The sequence below is a fragment of the Crocodylus porosus genome, unplaced genomic scaffold, assembly GCF_001723895.1.
Source record: "Crocodylus porosus isolate Cpor-Errol unplaced genomic scaffold, CroPor_comp1, whole genome shotgun sequence".
Lineage (NCBI taxonomy): Eukaryota > Metazoa > Chordata > Crocodylia > Crocodylidae > Crocodylus > Crocodylus porosus.
Window position 1 is genome coordinate 47,797,736 of NW_017728947.1, and position 17,093 is coordinate 47,814,828.

General features: G+C 40.5%; 1 protein-coding gene across 5 annotated transcripts in view; it reads right to left on the bottom strand.

Annotated features, from left to right (window-relative positions):
* Positions 1-16,598, bottom strand: part of DCAF5 (DDB1 and CUL4 associated factor 5) — a 100,773-nt gene extending 84,175 nt beyond the window's left edge. For 4 of the 5 annotated variants that reach the window (XM_019551735.1, XM_019551736.1, XM_019551737.1 and 1 more), the window contains exons 1-3: positions 16,455-16,598; positions 12,429-12,465; positions 7,932-8,071 (exon numbers count right to left, since the gene is read on the bottom strand). In XM_019551735.1, the coding sequence (XP_019407280.1) occupies positions 7,932-8,071; positions 12,429-12,465; positions 16,455-16,566 (289 nt within the window). In that variant the 5' untranslated portion in view covers positions 16,567-16,598. The remainder of the gene's footprint in view (positions 1-7,931; positions 8,072-12,428; positions 12,466-16,454) is intronic. The other variant, XM_019551739.1, reaches the window with a different exon arrangement.
* Between the last annotated feature and the right edge of the window lie 495 nt (positions 16,599-17,093).

A 17,093-nucleotide genomic window follows, 5' to 3' on the forward strand; every position in this document is an offset into this window, starting at 1 on the left:
TGTTTTTTTGGTTTTGTTTTTTTTTTTGTAGTGGAGCTTGCACCTTGAATAAAACAGAAACTTCATGGTGACTTTCCAAACCATGTGCAATTACTCCAACTAGTCCTTAAAGCAGCCACAGAAACTGCTCACACAGAAGAGAAATATTAATAAAAAGAATGATAGGAGGAAAAAAAAAGGGAAAAAAAGATCAAAAGAAACTAGGGCTGGAAGGGACCTCATGAAGTCATCTACTCCAATCCCCTGCTTAAGGGAGGATCCCTAAATAAACCAATCCCAGCCAAGTGTCTGTCTAACCTGCTCTTGAAATTTCCAGGGATGGAGATTCCAGAACTTCTCTAGGTAACCTGTTCCAATGCTTGGCTACCCTCAAAGTCAGAAAGTTCTTCCTAATCTTCAACTATGTAAAGAGAAATTTCATGGAGTTCATTTTTCCTATCTCTTTTTTTCCTAACAGTTAAATTATGTTATGGATTGAGAAACATCTATCCTGCTTTTTGTAAAATGATAGTTTTTTGTGTAAGCAGTTTATGCAGTTGTTATAAGGACTAGGTGGAATAATTACAAATGGATGTGAAGGTCTCCATGAAAACTTCTCTGGTTTGGGAAAAACAGTTAATAAGTTAGGGACCCTCACAATATCTCTTTATTTAAGATGTAAATCTCCACTATGAGGAAAAAATAATCCAGAAGCTTGCAGATATCCAAAATTGTGTGATGCTTCTTAGTGTAGGCCTCAAATCACACTGCCTTCAAACATACCTTCCTCAATTCCCCCTGTAGAGTTAATGCTTTTAGGGCCTACTTCTTGTCAACCTAGGTGGCAGATCCTTACCATACCTTTTAAATGATGTAGTACTCAAAAGGCCTCAAGCTGAACAGCTGCATGTTGCAGTAGACAGCACACAAGCACTGCCTACTTGTTCTAAACTTACCATCTAAAAAGGTAACAGGTGCTTGAGAAATATATGTAAAATACAGATAAGGCAACAAATGAAGTGACAGACAGATTCCATGCCTGCCTCCTAAAAAAATATCAGTGTTTGTAATACAATGACTCCCAACGTTATGAAAAAAGTTTCTTTATCAGAGTTGATCACACCCTTCTTAAAATCCCGTTTTCCCACTTTTTCCAAGTATCATTTTCCTATCTCACTATCCCTCCTCCTGTACATCCCTTTCCCTATAACCTCCTAACCAAAATCTTGATCTAGACAATAGCTGCTGGACACAAACACTTTCAAGATACACATGCCCCAGACTCAATGATTGACAAGTACTACAAGCTTCCATAACAACTCAACATTAAACATATTCATAGAATAAATACAGAAGTGACTCCTGTACAAACTAATATCTCAGTTTCCAGCACCTTCTTCTCTGTGGAGGGCTTCAGATCAGCTTAAACTCGAGAACTTAAAAAGGACCCAGAGGTGTTAATTACCAGGGTCTGTGCCCTGAGAGGTAGCAGTGGCAGCAGGGACTGGGCTGGTTCCAGCCCCTAAAGGCAGTCCAGTGCAGAGCTGCCACAGCTCTGCTGTGTGCCCAGGGGGCAGCAGGACACACCACCAGGGGATGCCACCTGGGCCAGGTGGGGCCAAGGGACCCGATGCAGACCAGACTTGGGCCACCCCTACTCTAGATCATCACAGTATTTAAGTCTTGCAGGTACTTTCTGCATAATATCTAGAATATAGTCTCTCTTATTTACCAACACAACTAGAACGTTCATTCAAGCACTCCTCAGGTCATCTTAAGTTTCTCAGTAGCCTGACAACTGCTTGTCCTGTTGGTATTTATTCAGAGCAGTGAGACAAAGATGGTTTTCCTAACCTACTGCTTTCATCATGTCAACCCTCTCTCTGTGCCCCTCCACTGTGCCCCCTCCCCATTCCATTGAATCAACAAAAGCTGCTTGTCTTCACTTTCAAGGCCCTTCATGTCATATTCTCTCTGTACCATCTCTCATGCTGTTTATACAGAAGTCTACTCCCATCTCTGGCCAGCCCAGGGTGCCATTCTCCTTTACCCCCTTGCTACATTTCCTAACAAATATCTGTGCATTTTCCATGCTGCTCTTTACGTTCAAAGTTAGTTCCCCACAAATATCAACAGTACTAAATTTGTTTTTTTGTTTTTATGATGTCTACAAAAACTTGACACCAGCTTGCGTATTGGTATGCTGAGACCACCTTTTAGAATAATAACGCTGTCAAATTATTTCCATGTTCTTTTACATCTGCCTGTATCCATCCATTCCTGCTCACACTTACACTCTTAAGTTATGTGAGGCAGGGACTGTCTTTCCCCACCCCCATGCGTTTTTATTGTGGTCAGCACAGTAGAGCTCAGGTCTGTGATTAGGGCTGCTAGATTTTAGGCCAATACAAATACTAATTGTCAGGAGAGAGAAGAGGGACTGATATTTGTTCCAACAAGTCTACCCAAAGGCACTAAGGCTGGATCTCGTCAAAATGTAGTTTCAAAAGTAGCCTCATGGTAAGGATGATCCTTTAAGTTCGCATCATCAAGTCAGGTCCCTGCTGTGATATACAATGTTGAATCATTAAAAAAAGAAAGCTCCCACTGAGAGATGTAGACCCCATTCACTGAATGTAGACACTGAAACAGGAACAGAATACCAAATGAAGGAGCTGGGAATGTTTCCGAATAGCAAATAGATTTATATTTAGCGAATACTTATTTATCCAAATTTCCTTGACCTGCATTATAAATATAGTAGTGTAATATGGAAGGCAATTTGTCATAATCTACAAAAGCATGACAACTCATCTAATTAAAACTAGATTATACCATCCAAATTAATGAGATAAGTCACTTTCACAAAGAAAGAGGGGATTCTTATTTTTGTTATTGGCATCTATGCTTTGTAATGGTTGGAGCTCATATGCTCAGTAATAGCACATGGGCTGTTTCTTGAGAGAAGTTCAACACGTTCTCCACCAAAGCCAAAGAAAATAAAAGTTTCAATGGGTGGGAATGGAGGGAAAAAAAAATAACCTACAAAAGACAAGCTAAGCAAGAGACTGACATTATTTGGAATGGGAGAGGATCGAAGTGGATGGAATGCCCCCTTATATATTAAATGGAATATTTAAGAGCATCTAACAGTTTATCTGTGAACTGTTTAATTTCTTCAGACATTTAGGGTTAACTTACTATGCTTGCACCAATAGGCACAGTGCCCACTCTTATGAATAGTCCTATTCAAGGTAACAGGATTACTTATATTGGTGAGCACTGTTTGCAGTCAGAAAATGCTGACTATGAACTATCACATGTTACCATGCAAATCTCCACACAAAATAAGTTATCTGGTGGTCAAGTAACTAGGAAAGACTGTCAAGATGGTCAAGCTGAAGGGAAGTTACTAGTGGAGCTCTTCAAGGACTAGTCTTGAGACAGAAAAATATTTACACAGGATAACTATAAAGCCACCACTATTATGCGATCATGATTAAGGCAAATGTGGTTCAAGGGTTTATTGGGCTAAGTATTTTCAGTAGAGATAGGGAAATATTAATGCCATTATGCAAAGTACTGTCTCACAGCATTCCAGGTGATGTCATACGATTCTGGGTCAAGAGAGATTAATCTAAAAATTGGAAGAGAGATGCAAAGAAAACCTAGCAGTCTTCAGCAGAATGGAGAACCTAAGAAAGTTTGACCTAACATATTGGTTCTCAAGATTTTTAGACTCAAAGGATCCCTCCATAACTTTGGTGAACTGAGTGGCACCCCATGTCAAAAACCAATGTATTACTATGTTTACATTCTTGCAGAGGGCCCAGGCAGTGGGGTTGGGAAGGCAGTCAAGTAGGGAGAGCCTGAGCATGCCTTATATGCTTATCTCCTCACCACCTAGAGTCTAGTCTGCTCTTATCTGCTTATCTCCCAACACCTTCTGTGGTACTCCTTTCAATGGATCTCCAAGAACGAGGTTGAGAATCACTGGCCTAGCAAAACAAGATTGAAGAGATACTGTTGCTTTGTGTGTATATATACACATATACATATACATATACATATACATATAGATCTGGGATAAACAGTAGGAAGGAAATTGCTATTTAAAATTAAGGACAATGTTGGCACAAGAACAAATGGAAATAAACTGGTTACAAATTCAGGTTGGAAATTGGGTGGCATTGTCTAACAGAAGAGTGAGGTTCCAGAATAGTCCTCCATCAGGCATGGAGCCTACAAAACTAGCAAATTTTAACATGAAATTTGATTGGTTTTTAAAAAAAGCTTATATGATGTGGTTACTTGCAATACTTGGAATCTGAAATCAATGGCCCGGGAGGTCTCCAACTCTTAGACTGCTATATTCATTCAATTTGGTGCATGTGCAATAAATCTAGTTACCCCAAAGTAGAGCCATTTGAGATGTATTATTAAGGAATATAGCTTCAAAGCTGAGAATAAAAATTAAAAAAATAAAAAGGTTTTGCATACACCAAAATGCGACAGAATATTTTGTATGAAACTGCTTTTTACACATTTCTCCTCTTCCAAGTAATGTTCGATTTTCAAACTCTCTTTACTGTGCAGCGTAGATTTTAAATGCATGAGTAAACATTAAAAACTATACAGTTACTTACATGACTTTGTAGAGTTGGAAGACAATACAGGACCCTGTACATAGTGGCTACATAGTTGGTGTATGGTCATGCCATCTTGGGTATGCAGCCTACATTAGCTCAGGGTAAAAAGGGTTGCTCAGGGGGGCAAAAGGATGACAAACTAGGTCACCACTAACCAAGCTATATGAAGCACTTAGCTTACTAGCCATATAATAAATCCCTTTTCTCCATGCATTGCTTAACCACACCTTCTATCTTCCAAAAAGTATGATGGCCCACTTCATGTTCTCTTTCCATGCTCCAGAATGTGCCACCACTGGACCTCACAGCTACCTGAGCAGTTCTTAGGTAGCTTTAGGGGGTTGGGGTTCAGAAAGTCTGTGGTTACTGTTTTCATTGGAGTATAATTTAGTTTTGAAAACAAAACAAACGCAACCCTACTTTTTGAAAAGGAAACACTTAAATTGTACCACTACATTAAGGTACCACGTTTCCTTAAGTACAAGAACAATCTCTTCAAGTAACAAATGTTTTTTGCATTGTCATGTTAAAATTCATAGATCACATGAAAACTTGAAAATATATTGACAATCTACATAAAAAGTTAAATAGGACAAGATTAATGACTTTTAGTCATCTTGAAGATAGATGTTTAGTTTGTTCTGTATGCACCGTTATAGGCACTCCTAAATGGGTTTCAAGTCTAGCATTGTCTACACTGTAGAAATGAACTCTTAAATGTGGTTAAAGGATCAGTAAAGGCATTACAATCAGATTTTAAACTCTGCTTAGAAGATCACATTTCTGTACTAAAGCCTTGAATTGAACCCTTGCTGGCTACTCAACATAATAGATGTTGGAACTGCAATTACTTTCTACTGTTTTAACCAGAGTTAGCCAACCCAAGCTATGAATGCACTTTCTGCAGTATGGACATATTTCAAAAAATCAATTTATTTTAGGGCTGTGGTTCTGAAGCAGGGTGCTGTGAGACCCCCTCAGGGGTGTTGGGACACAGGTGCTACTGCAGCAGCCACCAGGTAAAACTGCTCTGTGCACAGGGCTGTGGCATGTGCACACGTATCACCTGCATTAAGGTTAATCAATTATTCTACAGCAGGCAGGAGAGATGGCTAAGGCTGCAGCCCTTCCTGGTCTACACCTCCTCAGTCTCCTCCCAGAAACCAAAACACATGGGACAGTTCCACCTGACTAGCAGGCATCTGTTTCCATGAGACGTTATGCAGGATTGGAACAGGAATGCAGAATGAGACGGCTCTGCTGCCCGCTTTTGGGTTAGAGAACCTTAATGCAGGAGAGCACAAACACATGCCACATCCCTTCCTGTTCTGGCTGTGTACCAGGTACAGAGCCAGTTTTACCTGGAGGTGGTTGCACCCAGTTAACTTGGGTTTAACAGCGTTTCTCACCCAGTGGTGTCAACACATTTTGAAAATGTTAGAGGGGAGCCCCAAGTCAAAAAAGTTTGAGAACCACTGTTCTATGGTTTAAAAATGCAAGCAAGAAGGGTGGTACTTGAAACAAATTGCAGCCAATGACTGCAATTAAATCTCAGAAGTAAAACCTACCAGATGAACTAATCCAATGTATTCTCCCTATGCAGCTACCAAAAGGTATGCTTATGTAATAACCTCTTGCAACCCAGGGGCAGGTACGCAGAGAAGAGCGAGGCCACTTCAAGTCCAGGAAAACCAGACCCAGGGAGCTGGGTTGAACTAAGGCTCCCAACCTGCTTTGGAAACTGACAAAGTTGCCTCCCGTCAAGAGGAGAGGGAGCGGGCGGGGCTATGAAAAGCCCATGAAAATGAAGAACAGGGGACAACAGGTTGAACTACAGCTTCCCAGGCTGGTTTGAGGGCTAGCAGGAGGGGAAGTGGGAAAGATGACTTGTAACATGGGAGCATTTGGAGGACTGACTTCCCAACAAGGAGACCCCAGCAGGACCTGAGTGATTAGCACTGACAACGCTGCAGAAACTAGTGAGATCAATGCAACTATGGGATAGTGGAAGTCCTTGTGCCATCTGGAATAGCTTAGGTTGTGTACAAGATGAAGATTCTCACCCTAGAGGGTCCTTGTAAGACTATTTGGAGTTGGAGTTTTAAGATGCACTGTTCAAAGGGGTAATTGTATTAGCAGGTTTCCATGCAGGGTTGCAGCTTGCTCTTTGGATAAACGTGACTTCTTTACACACAAATCTTTCTATCCTGTTAAACTGAGGTACTGTTGGGGGAAACTAAGTCACCAATGCCACACAACTGCATCTGTAAGCAAGAAGGGTTACACATTTATAAGTGTAAGAAAATTGTTTGTAAACAAACAGCAGCTCTACACTAAAGAAAACTGCATGCAAGGGGGAATGATGATGAAATTGAAGTGAAGACAAAAGATTAGGAAGAGCTCTCTGACTACAAGAGTGGTCAGACATTGGAACAGGCTACCTACAAAAGCTGTGGATTCCCTATCCCTGGAAATGTCAGCAGCAGGTTAGACAGATACATCACTACGCTGGGTTAGTCAAGGATGATCCTGCTTTGGGGAGAAGGCTGAACTAGATGACCTTGTGAGGTCCCTTCCAGCGCTACTTTCCTATGATGACAAAAAAACCCCCCAGTTACTAATAACCCAAATTAAGTTTCTAGTATGCCTTTCCCCCCCATAAGAAAATATATCAAAAGCAAAACAAAACAGACAACACATTAGGAAGGACTTGAGAATTCATACTAATAATGATGGATTAAATACGCTACAAGATGCTGTAGCTATCCCGAACCAAACTTTCTAATCCCAGGAAATGTAAGTTCTAATACTGCAAGACACTTGTTAAAACATGACAATACTCAATTTGGACACTTAAGCAGAGATAGCATGCAAGAACTATACCACTAGGAATAAGGCACTCTAGGACTAATCTGGGTTTGTTTATTTTTGTGCTTTGTAAAGGCACAAGATGTGAAGTTTCATGTATCTTTAAAAAAAAAAAAAAGGGGGGGGGGGGAAAAACTGCTCACATACAGCAGCTCATGGGACACAGAAGCACCAAAGCATGCAGGAAAGTGTATGTGTGTACTCATTCACACACACAAAAGGTATCTGAGGGTTTAAAAACAAAACAAACAAACCCCTACACCTACTTCAGGTTGGCATTCCCGTATTGTTACAATAATTCAGCTGACTACTACACAGGACATGACCATAGAAGTCATCCAGTGCACTCATCCTTCTTCATCTGCTAAAACAGAGCTTTTTTAATACCCCAAAATACCAATTACTAAATTACTCTTTTCTGCCTACAGCTCTCACCTCCATGGGGAGACTCTCTGATGTCCCAAATGAGAACCCGGCCATCGTCAGATGAGCTGGCAAAGATGTTATCATTCACTGGACTCACTGAAAGGCCATACACTGCATCTTCATGGGCAAACACATCCAAGGTCTCAGTGCTGAAAGAGAAAAACATGTCTTATTTTCCCTTCTCTTGATACATACATACATACATACATACATACACACACACATTTTGGTGGGAGAGCCGGGCTGTTTTGGAAGACAAGTAAGATTTGTAGCCATGGTCCTGGAGAGGTGTTCATTTCTACCGGCAAGAATTTCAGAGAAATCCATACCAATAGAAAAACGCCTGGGGGCAGGAGTGCACACATTCCAGCCCCCTGGCTGGAAAGCTTATCTATGTAGCTCTCCAGCCAGAGGGCATTAGACTGCTGCTCCCTGGGCCAAGTCAGCCCTTAAGGGAGCTCATTACTTGCTAAACCATTTTCTCCCTGCCTGGGTAGGGAGCAAGCTGTCAACAGGCAGCCCCAGGTTTTTAACTGGCCAGGTGTGTAGCTTGGGGAACAGGGTACAGGGAAGTGGGGCTGGGGAGAGCCACCTTGACCCCAGTTTTGAGATCCCCAGCTTTTAAAACTGCTGCAGGTCTACCCAGCTGGGCTCTCAGCCCTGCAGCAGCTCTCCCTGGCTCAGCACCCAGCCTCAAGCCTTTAAATGTCTGTAAAGGGAGCAGTGAGGTACTTCCCCTCTACAGCTTCAGAGTGGGGACCCCAACCTAAGGAGCATAAAGGGAGCAAGGACCAGTTGCTCCTTTACTCCCACTGAGCAGGAGAAGACAGAGTGGAGGGGGCATCTGGGCAAACCCCCTAACTACTCCTCAGACTGGGGACGTTACCCTACAGCTCCCCTCCTGGACTAGACCTCACCTTCCAGATCAGACTAGGAAGGAAATGTATAAACATTCATTCTTGCGAAACAGTGTCTCTTGCAAGGGAAGTCTTCCAGATTAACACCTGGATATAGCATGTTTTCCATATGAGATAAATCAATAAAATGTTTGTAGTTTGTATATGGGAGAACTCCAGTTCTCTTGGTAGAAATATAATGCCTGTCCGTGGCCAAAAGCTGTGTTATTTGGCAAAGTTTAGTAACAATGTTAATGCTGCTCAAATCAAAACATAAACATTTGTTATTAAAAATATAATTGTGTACCAGACACCATGATACCAAGACAAAAACAAAAACACTCACATTACACACATGCTATAAACTTTGAGAATACACAGATGTTTACAAAAGCGATGTTGCTTTAGAGAAGTTTTGCAGTGAGGTAAGCTTCTCTTTCTTTCCACATTTCAAAAGTTTACAAGCAACTGTTTCATTTTTAGTATTTCTCTTGCTCATTTAAGAAGGTACATAAGATACTATAAAATGAGTTAATAGGATTAAACCCATCACCATTATAATACCAGGGATAAACCTGGCCTCAATTTTACCAAACAGTGCTACTGTGGCACCAGGACCTATTAAATGAAAAGAACAAAATGCAGGAATGGAGCCAAAGGCAATAAGGGAAGATGCGTCTTTCAGGAGTAGGAGAGTTAATAAATCAATACAAAATAACTTTTGGAATTCTGGAGATCAAACCCATTTGGCAAAGGTAATCTTTAAGTTGAGTTTGTGCCTTTCTCTGCTTTTTTGAATGTGTGAAAATATATCAAAGTGTTCTGGTTTTAGTAATGTTTTTCCTGCTTGACTTTTAATGTAAAAGTATCATCAGTATAAAAGATCTGCTCTCCCTTGTTTTTGGAGGATTTTCTGGGACTCTGAGAATAGCTAAAAAGTCAAAGTGGGTGTGGATTCTTTAACAAAAGAGTCTTTTAACTTCGATGACTGATAAACATTGCGGTAACAAAAAAGCAAGAGGTTAAGCAGTATTCACTGCTCTGCTTTCCTAATGGCTCTTGTGATGCAATGTCACTAGTTCCCTAAGCCTTAAAGAGTCTTCCACTGTAAAAGAGATGTAAATTTTATGTATAAAAACAAGCAGGAAAGAGTCCTAAGCCAGACCCATGGCCCCCAAGCATACAGTAGGGCTGGGGTGGCACAGTGGCCAGACTCGCTTCCTGGCAACTCGGGTGGTGGCAGTGGCTCCTTCCAACTGCCACCGTCTCCAACGCCACCAGTCCCAGCCCCGCTGCCTGGGCACCTCAGCCCGTCCACCCTGCACCCACCACCAGCGGTGGGACCCATGGGGGTGGGGGAGCATGGCTAGGCAGACAGGCTAGGGCTGTGGCTGAGCAGGGAGCAGTATCATAGCAGGATGGGCAGGTGGAGCTGGGATCATGGGGCAATGACAATGTGGGGCTGTGGCTGAGCTGCAATCTGTTCCCCATATGCCTTTGCCCATGAAACCAGCACCCATCACAGGACCACGTGGGGAGTGGATTGTGGCTGTGCCCTGGATCCCTGGCCCTGCGCTGTCACAGCCCTATGATCCCAGCCCTGGCCCTGCCTGCCCCAGATACTGCCCAAGGCCCCATCTCAACTGCCTGGCTGAGTGCAAAGCAAAGCCACTTAGGGAGTTTTGGTGAACTGCTGCCCAGGGAGGAGAGGGGTGATGACCTGGCCCACAACAGCTCTCCAAAACTCCTCAAGTAGCCCTTGAGCTCAAATAAATTGCCCACCCCTGACCTAGCCTTTATCATTATACAATGCGGGGGGGGAGGGGAAAGGTAGAAACTCAGTTTGCTCCCCTTGCCAACTTTATAGGTCAACTTAAAAAGAAAGAGAGAGGAAAAGGAATGCCTAGCTATGACTGTTAAAAATCTCGTCATTTTAAAAGGCCAGAAAGTACTTATTTTAGCCTACGATTTGCTGTAATTTTTAAGGAAGAACCCGGATGCCATCCACCTGGCAGACACTCCAGGGCACAGCAAATCCCTCAAGAAGCTCATGTCTAAAATGAATGCAATGTCCACATTATAGTTGCTTCCTAAATGAAAGAGCTATTAATTGTTTCATAGATAATTAACCTGGAGCTTTGATAATTTAGAGGCCAAGAGCAGAGGCGGAAAAAGTGCCACTTAAATGCATGCAAAGGAAGTTGACAGAACTGGTGTACACACAGGCATCGTTAAAGATAATGAAGTGTTAAGCAGAGTAAGATTCTTGAGGATTACATCAGCATTAGGATATCAGACTAATTGGGTTCCCTGCAGAAAATGAAGCAGATAATTGTACTGCAGTAGTAAAAGAGGGCTTCAAACTTATTTCAGCTGGACATGATGTATCCGAAAATCAAATGTGTTATGAATGCACAAAGTTAAAGAGCTGTAATTATAATCCTTAAGGAGAAAAAAAAATATGAACATTTTTCTGTGAAAGAGCCAGCAGCATAAAGTTTTTATAGAAACTAATAAAGATAGGATGCATAAACCTTCATCTATGAGCTTCTGACATTCCCAGACTTAAAGCAAACAACATTGGAGGGAGGGGAGGCAAAAGGAAAAAAAAAAAAAAAGTGACAGACTATTCCTACTAGAAATGTAGCTGAAGACACAGCTACTATGGTCTCCCCACCTCCTCCCCACAAATTTCAGTTAGGACACTTAAGAGAATTTTGTTATTTTGTGACTCATGTAACATAAACATTTTTGGACAAGCTAAGCAAGAAATACTTCAAATCATTATACAGGGCTAACTAGGGCTCAGGAAACGCAAAGATTTAAGGTTTTATATTTCTCTCTGTTTTTATACCTGTAGTTGTTCTTGCCTGGTCTTTGTTTTAATTTTTCTTTAATGCAAGTTAGACACAATTGCTTCATAGTCCATGGGACTTAAACAGCAGGTATGGACAAAAAAAAAAAAATTACTTATGAAAATTATACCTCAGAAATCAATCTAAATCATACAGGTTCTCTCAGAGGTGGATTTGATCAACTCTGATACTTAGACACAGATCCTTAATTATGCTTAATTGGGCTAACCCTTATAAGCAGGTGGCCATTCAATAAGATTTATAAAGACCAATTTGCCTTGTTTTGATGTTTTGACACAAAGTGACCAGAAGTAGAGAGAATCAGGGCATTGTGGACAGTTTTTAAGAGCATTTTAGGTACCTGAAGATTTAGATTAGAAGTTTAACTCCTTTTCATTTTAGTGGATTCAAATCTAGCTAGGTGCTAGAAAGCCATTAAATATCTGGCCCCTTGAACCTAAAGTTCCTCACTTAAAACATATTATTCTTTTTTCAGGAGAGCCTTGATATTTATAAAGAATTGCCTTCTTGTTCTGCAAGATACGAATTACAAAACGTAAAAAAAAAAAACCCTAAAAAATACAAGTCAACATTTTTACTCCAAAGTTTCCCAAGGTTAAATTTAAAATAAAGTAGTCCTTGGGCTTAATACAATCTTTGCTTTCTTTATAGGTTATCAGTTGGAACTAGAATTGCCTCCAGTGACTAATGTTAGGAAGCTGACAAAGGAGTGGAAACACAAACTATGTATTTACCTTTCAACATCATGGAGTATAACTTGCTCATCATTGCCTATAAAGAGAAATATAAACACTTAACATCATGTACTGGCGATTAACACTTTATAATGAAAAAAGAAAAAAAACCCAAAAACAATGACCGCAATTTCTATTTGGAAGACGAAAGTACAGTGGACAGGAAACCAGCTTGGTTGCCGAGTGGTCAGCACCCTGCTCAGCGAGAGGCTGTAGGTCAGTCTCCTTGTGTATAGCACTAGAGGCATGCAATCTCAATGAGGAGGCAGTGTGCTTCACAATGCTCAACAATCAATTTTTCAGTTCATTGGGGAGTATTACTGATAATTCTTTGCCAGTTCTGGACAGTTTTGGTGTATGGGAGATGGGGAAGGGAAGGGAAATCTTCAGGAAGGGAGATCTAAAGAGCTTCTTGCCCCTTACCCCTTTCTGCCTTATAAAGAAAGCTTTAATTGTCAAACTAATTTCAAGAGTAAGAGAAAGGGCAGAAAAGATGCTACCATGGTTTTAATGCCTAAGCCATGGATTCAGTGCACTTGGCTTGTCAGCAAAACAATGTTCAGTGTTGCTGCAATCACAGTCATGTAGCTGCACCCACACTACAGTGTTGTTGTTTTTTTAATTAATATGAAAATAAGATAAACCTCCTTTGATCACATTCTTTAAATGGGATTCTGACTCTTCACATGGCTACAGCCACAAAAAAAAAGAAAAAGCATCTAGTTATTTGGACCCCAACTTCTAATGCTGAGAGGTTATTCCTTAACAAACCCCAGTCTCCTTACCAAGCACTAGCATACACCTTTGGCACTTTTTCATAGGTAAGCAGCACAACATGCAGTTACTATTTATTTAGAGGAGAAAGGTACAAAAAAAAAAAAAAAAAAAGTATGAATCCTTAGTCCTACCAGGTTCATCCGTTGTATTGTTGTGATGCCATCTACTGAATGGTAAAGCTCCCACATCATGCATGAGCGTAAGTGAGGATGTGGGGAGGTTTCAAAAGGAACAAGAATACATAAGTTCTTATGCGGTTTAGATAAAGAGGACTTGGTTTTGGTTTGCCCTATATGTTTCAAACTGCTTGCTTTCAAACAAGAAACTTGAGAACGTTTACCTCTGACTAACAGGATGAAGGATTTATATACATCTCCACAAGTGAGATAATCATGCTAGCCTTAGAGTATTGCAATGATTTTTGTTTCCCGTTACAATAATCAAGCTACTTATACATAAAGGGCAAAGTTTATAGTAATCAAAACTATACTAACTCCATGAAATTACAGCAGTGAAGAACATAGCCTAGATTTTTCAAAGGAAAGAACAAACACTTATACGTGCATACAGATCAACTGGAGAGGAAACCATTATTCTTAAGTCTGCTAGCAGTTAAGGAACCAGCTTTCTGTTCCCTTCACAAGCTACAGGACTGAAGTTAGAAAGCAACCCTCATCCCCACCCCAAAACATAGCTTGTCTCCATCTCTGGTCTTTTGACATAGTGGGAGAGACAAGGGGTGGAGACCAAGGCTTGGTTACCAGCCAATTGGTTTACATGGACATCCTAATTAGTGCTTATAGTGAAGACTCTCCCTGCAGGACATATTACTATGGTTCAGCTAAGCAGGACTGGATTACACTGTAATATTTAACCAGAGAAGGTCCATGTTTAGTGAATCACTTGGGAAGAGTTCTGCATATCATTCCTCCATTTCATTCACAACATCTTCCTTTGGTAACACTGGTTATGAGGAGGAAAAGCCAAAAAGTATTTACTCTTCTTTTTTAATCATACCAATGGGGAAAGCACACCACACACAGACAGGTCTGGCTCGATAGCTTATGCACCAAATTTATGCCAGGCCTTTACAAAGCTACAAATTCAGTTCTTTCCAGGGTTTGTTCAGTTTTTCCATCTACCCAAGGCAGAAAACAGATTTCCATGAAGTTATGATCTTTTGGATATTAAACTGAATGTACGCTCATATTTTTTATATGCGCAGATACGGAAGGGTCTGTAGCACTTTCATATAAGAAGTGGCTTGCCTGATTTGTTGGTTCAGTTCTCTCTAGAGACTACTGTGCTGCTCTTGCCCTCCACTTTACAAACAGCTAAATAGAATATATTCTTTTTATATACACATGCACACACATACTGCTTTGAGATCTTTTGGATGAGCTATTTTGTACATAAAGTATGTACATTCCAGGTGAGGGGGGAGGAGTGAGCAGGGGCAAAGGGAAAGCTACAACTGCTTTGAGAAAAATCTGCCAAAATTCTGTTACACTAGTTGTCAGACATTTTACCCTGAAGAGAAGTTTTCCACTGTCACCATGAACTAAGAGCTCCACAAACTTGATGCAATTTGTGCAAACTGTGTATATTTTTATCTTTTCAGTTGACAAATATAATCAGATAATACATTTAACTCAAAATGCTACTATGGAATTGCATATGGAAAAAAACCCTAAAAACTTGCAGTATCATCTTACTTTTCAAGGATCTCAGAGCTCTTGATAAAATAAAATAAGCCTGGATATAAAATGGAAGCAACAGAGAGCATGAGAGACTTGCCCGAAGTCATACAGCAAAACACTGATACAGATGGATACAGGACCCGGGAGTCAGACTCTCAGTCACTTGTGTGGTCTAAAGTAAATTGCTACCCCCCCTACACAAATTTTACCTTGGATGCACAGGAAACACCATATGCCTCATACTGGTTTGATGAAATTAGTGTGTTTGTGGCATCTGATATGAAACACTAAATCAGCAATAAATGCAACTTAGACCACAACCGAGTCAAAACACCTGAACCCAGGGGTAGGTTTTTCCTTTTTGATTCCTGCTTTCTCAGTGTCTAATTTGCAAGGGCAAAGTCATCACTCAGTCTCAAACTAGATCATGTTATTTTTCAAAAAGGTGTTAAAATTTCAGAACAGCATAAGAGAAAAACAGTTTCCACCATTTGGATCTGCAAATCAGTTCATGGAACTGGTTTTAAGTTTACAAATCTCAGTGGAAAAAGACAATTACGGACTATGCTCAGAAGCCTCAAGAATGGATGCTCAAAACAAATAAGCCAAACTATATATTCATTTACTAATCATGTTAGAGTGGGAAATGAAGTACAGCACAAAAGACGACTCCAGATTTTGATACGCCTCCAAAGAGCCATTCACTGATAAATGCCCCCCAACACTCTTTTTAAAAAGTTTCATAATAAAGAAAAAGGACAGAAATCTAGCACTGGTAAAAGGCATTAGATCTGAACTGATACCTTTCAATACCAGGCATTTTTCTAGTTCATCCCAGCAAACATTAACCCTAAGAGTGAAAGAAGTTCAATTTTTAAACAATTAAATTACCAAAGGGATATAAGACTACAAACAACAGAACCAATCAGTGCCAAATATGGTAGAATATCAGAGACACCTTGTCTACTGAGACCTTGAAATGACATCATGAGCTTGGTTCAAAGAAAAAGAGTCACCAGATAGCAATGGCTTTTGGTTGTTATGATCCCAGTGTGAATTTGAACTGACGGCTTCTAATGGAAGTTCTGTTTCCTCCCCTTGATTAATATTTGTGTATAGTTCCACAAATGTGCAAGGAATGTTAGAGACATATTAGATAAGGGCCTGCCTAAGCTGAGTCAAAGCTTTGCTTGGTGAAGCTGAGAAAAGGGAAGGAACAAAGGAGACTTTTAACCACCTACCATTTCTCTGTCTGTGGCACAGCAGGGTCTGATTTAGACCCAGTTTTATCTTAGAGCAACCTACACCTGCTTAGGCCTCTCCCAAAAAGGAGGGATGGTACAGAGTACCCTATGCCAGCTCAGCTTCAACCATTCCCTGTTCCAGGGGAATCCTCAGTCATTCAGCACACCTTCAAGACCCTTTTTGTTCCAAATTTTGTGTCAAAGGCTTTTGTGGAAGGTAGAATCTGGTTTATGGTTCTTACACTAGAGAGAGTCCATACTTCATTTTTTGTAGGCTAAGTTTCTTTTTCATAGATCCTTCTTACCTCCAGAGAATACTTTTGTGTTGCCACTGTTGAAAGCCAGGCAAAAGATGTTAGAATGATGCTCCCCTTTCAGCTGAACTGGTTTGACTCTGGAGTGGATGGCTTCTTCCATTTGCCAAAGCAGTACCCGGCGGTCATCCCCTCCTTTAAAAAGGAAGGAAAATCTGCGTTACAACATTAACTACATGTGAAGTGGTGGAGGACAGAAACAAGGGAATTAACACCGTGAATATTCATGCAAAGCCTTACCCCAAGTGGTTTAAAAACCAATAATAATAATAATAATAATAATAATAGAAGACTTGGAATAAAATCCTAAAGACACCTCAGAACACAAGCATAATAAAATTTATGAAGAGAAAACACAGGAAAAAAGTAGATTAAGTCTAAAATGTTGAATGCTTTCATTTTTGGGATGCAGCATGCCATCCTTCCTGCATCAATGGACATGGTCAACCTGTAGGTAACAGGAGAGATTCTCATACCTGGTCTGGACTAAAAAATGATGTTGTCATAGCTACATTAGTTAGAAGTCCAAAAAATACATCACCCCTAATCAATGTGTGCTAGTAGAAATCCTCTCTACGTTGACACAAGTTCTATTAGTAAAATGAATTTACAAAAACACTTTTCACAGAT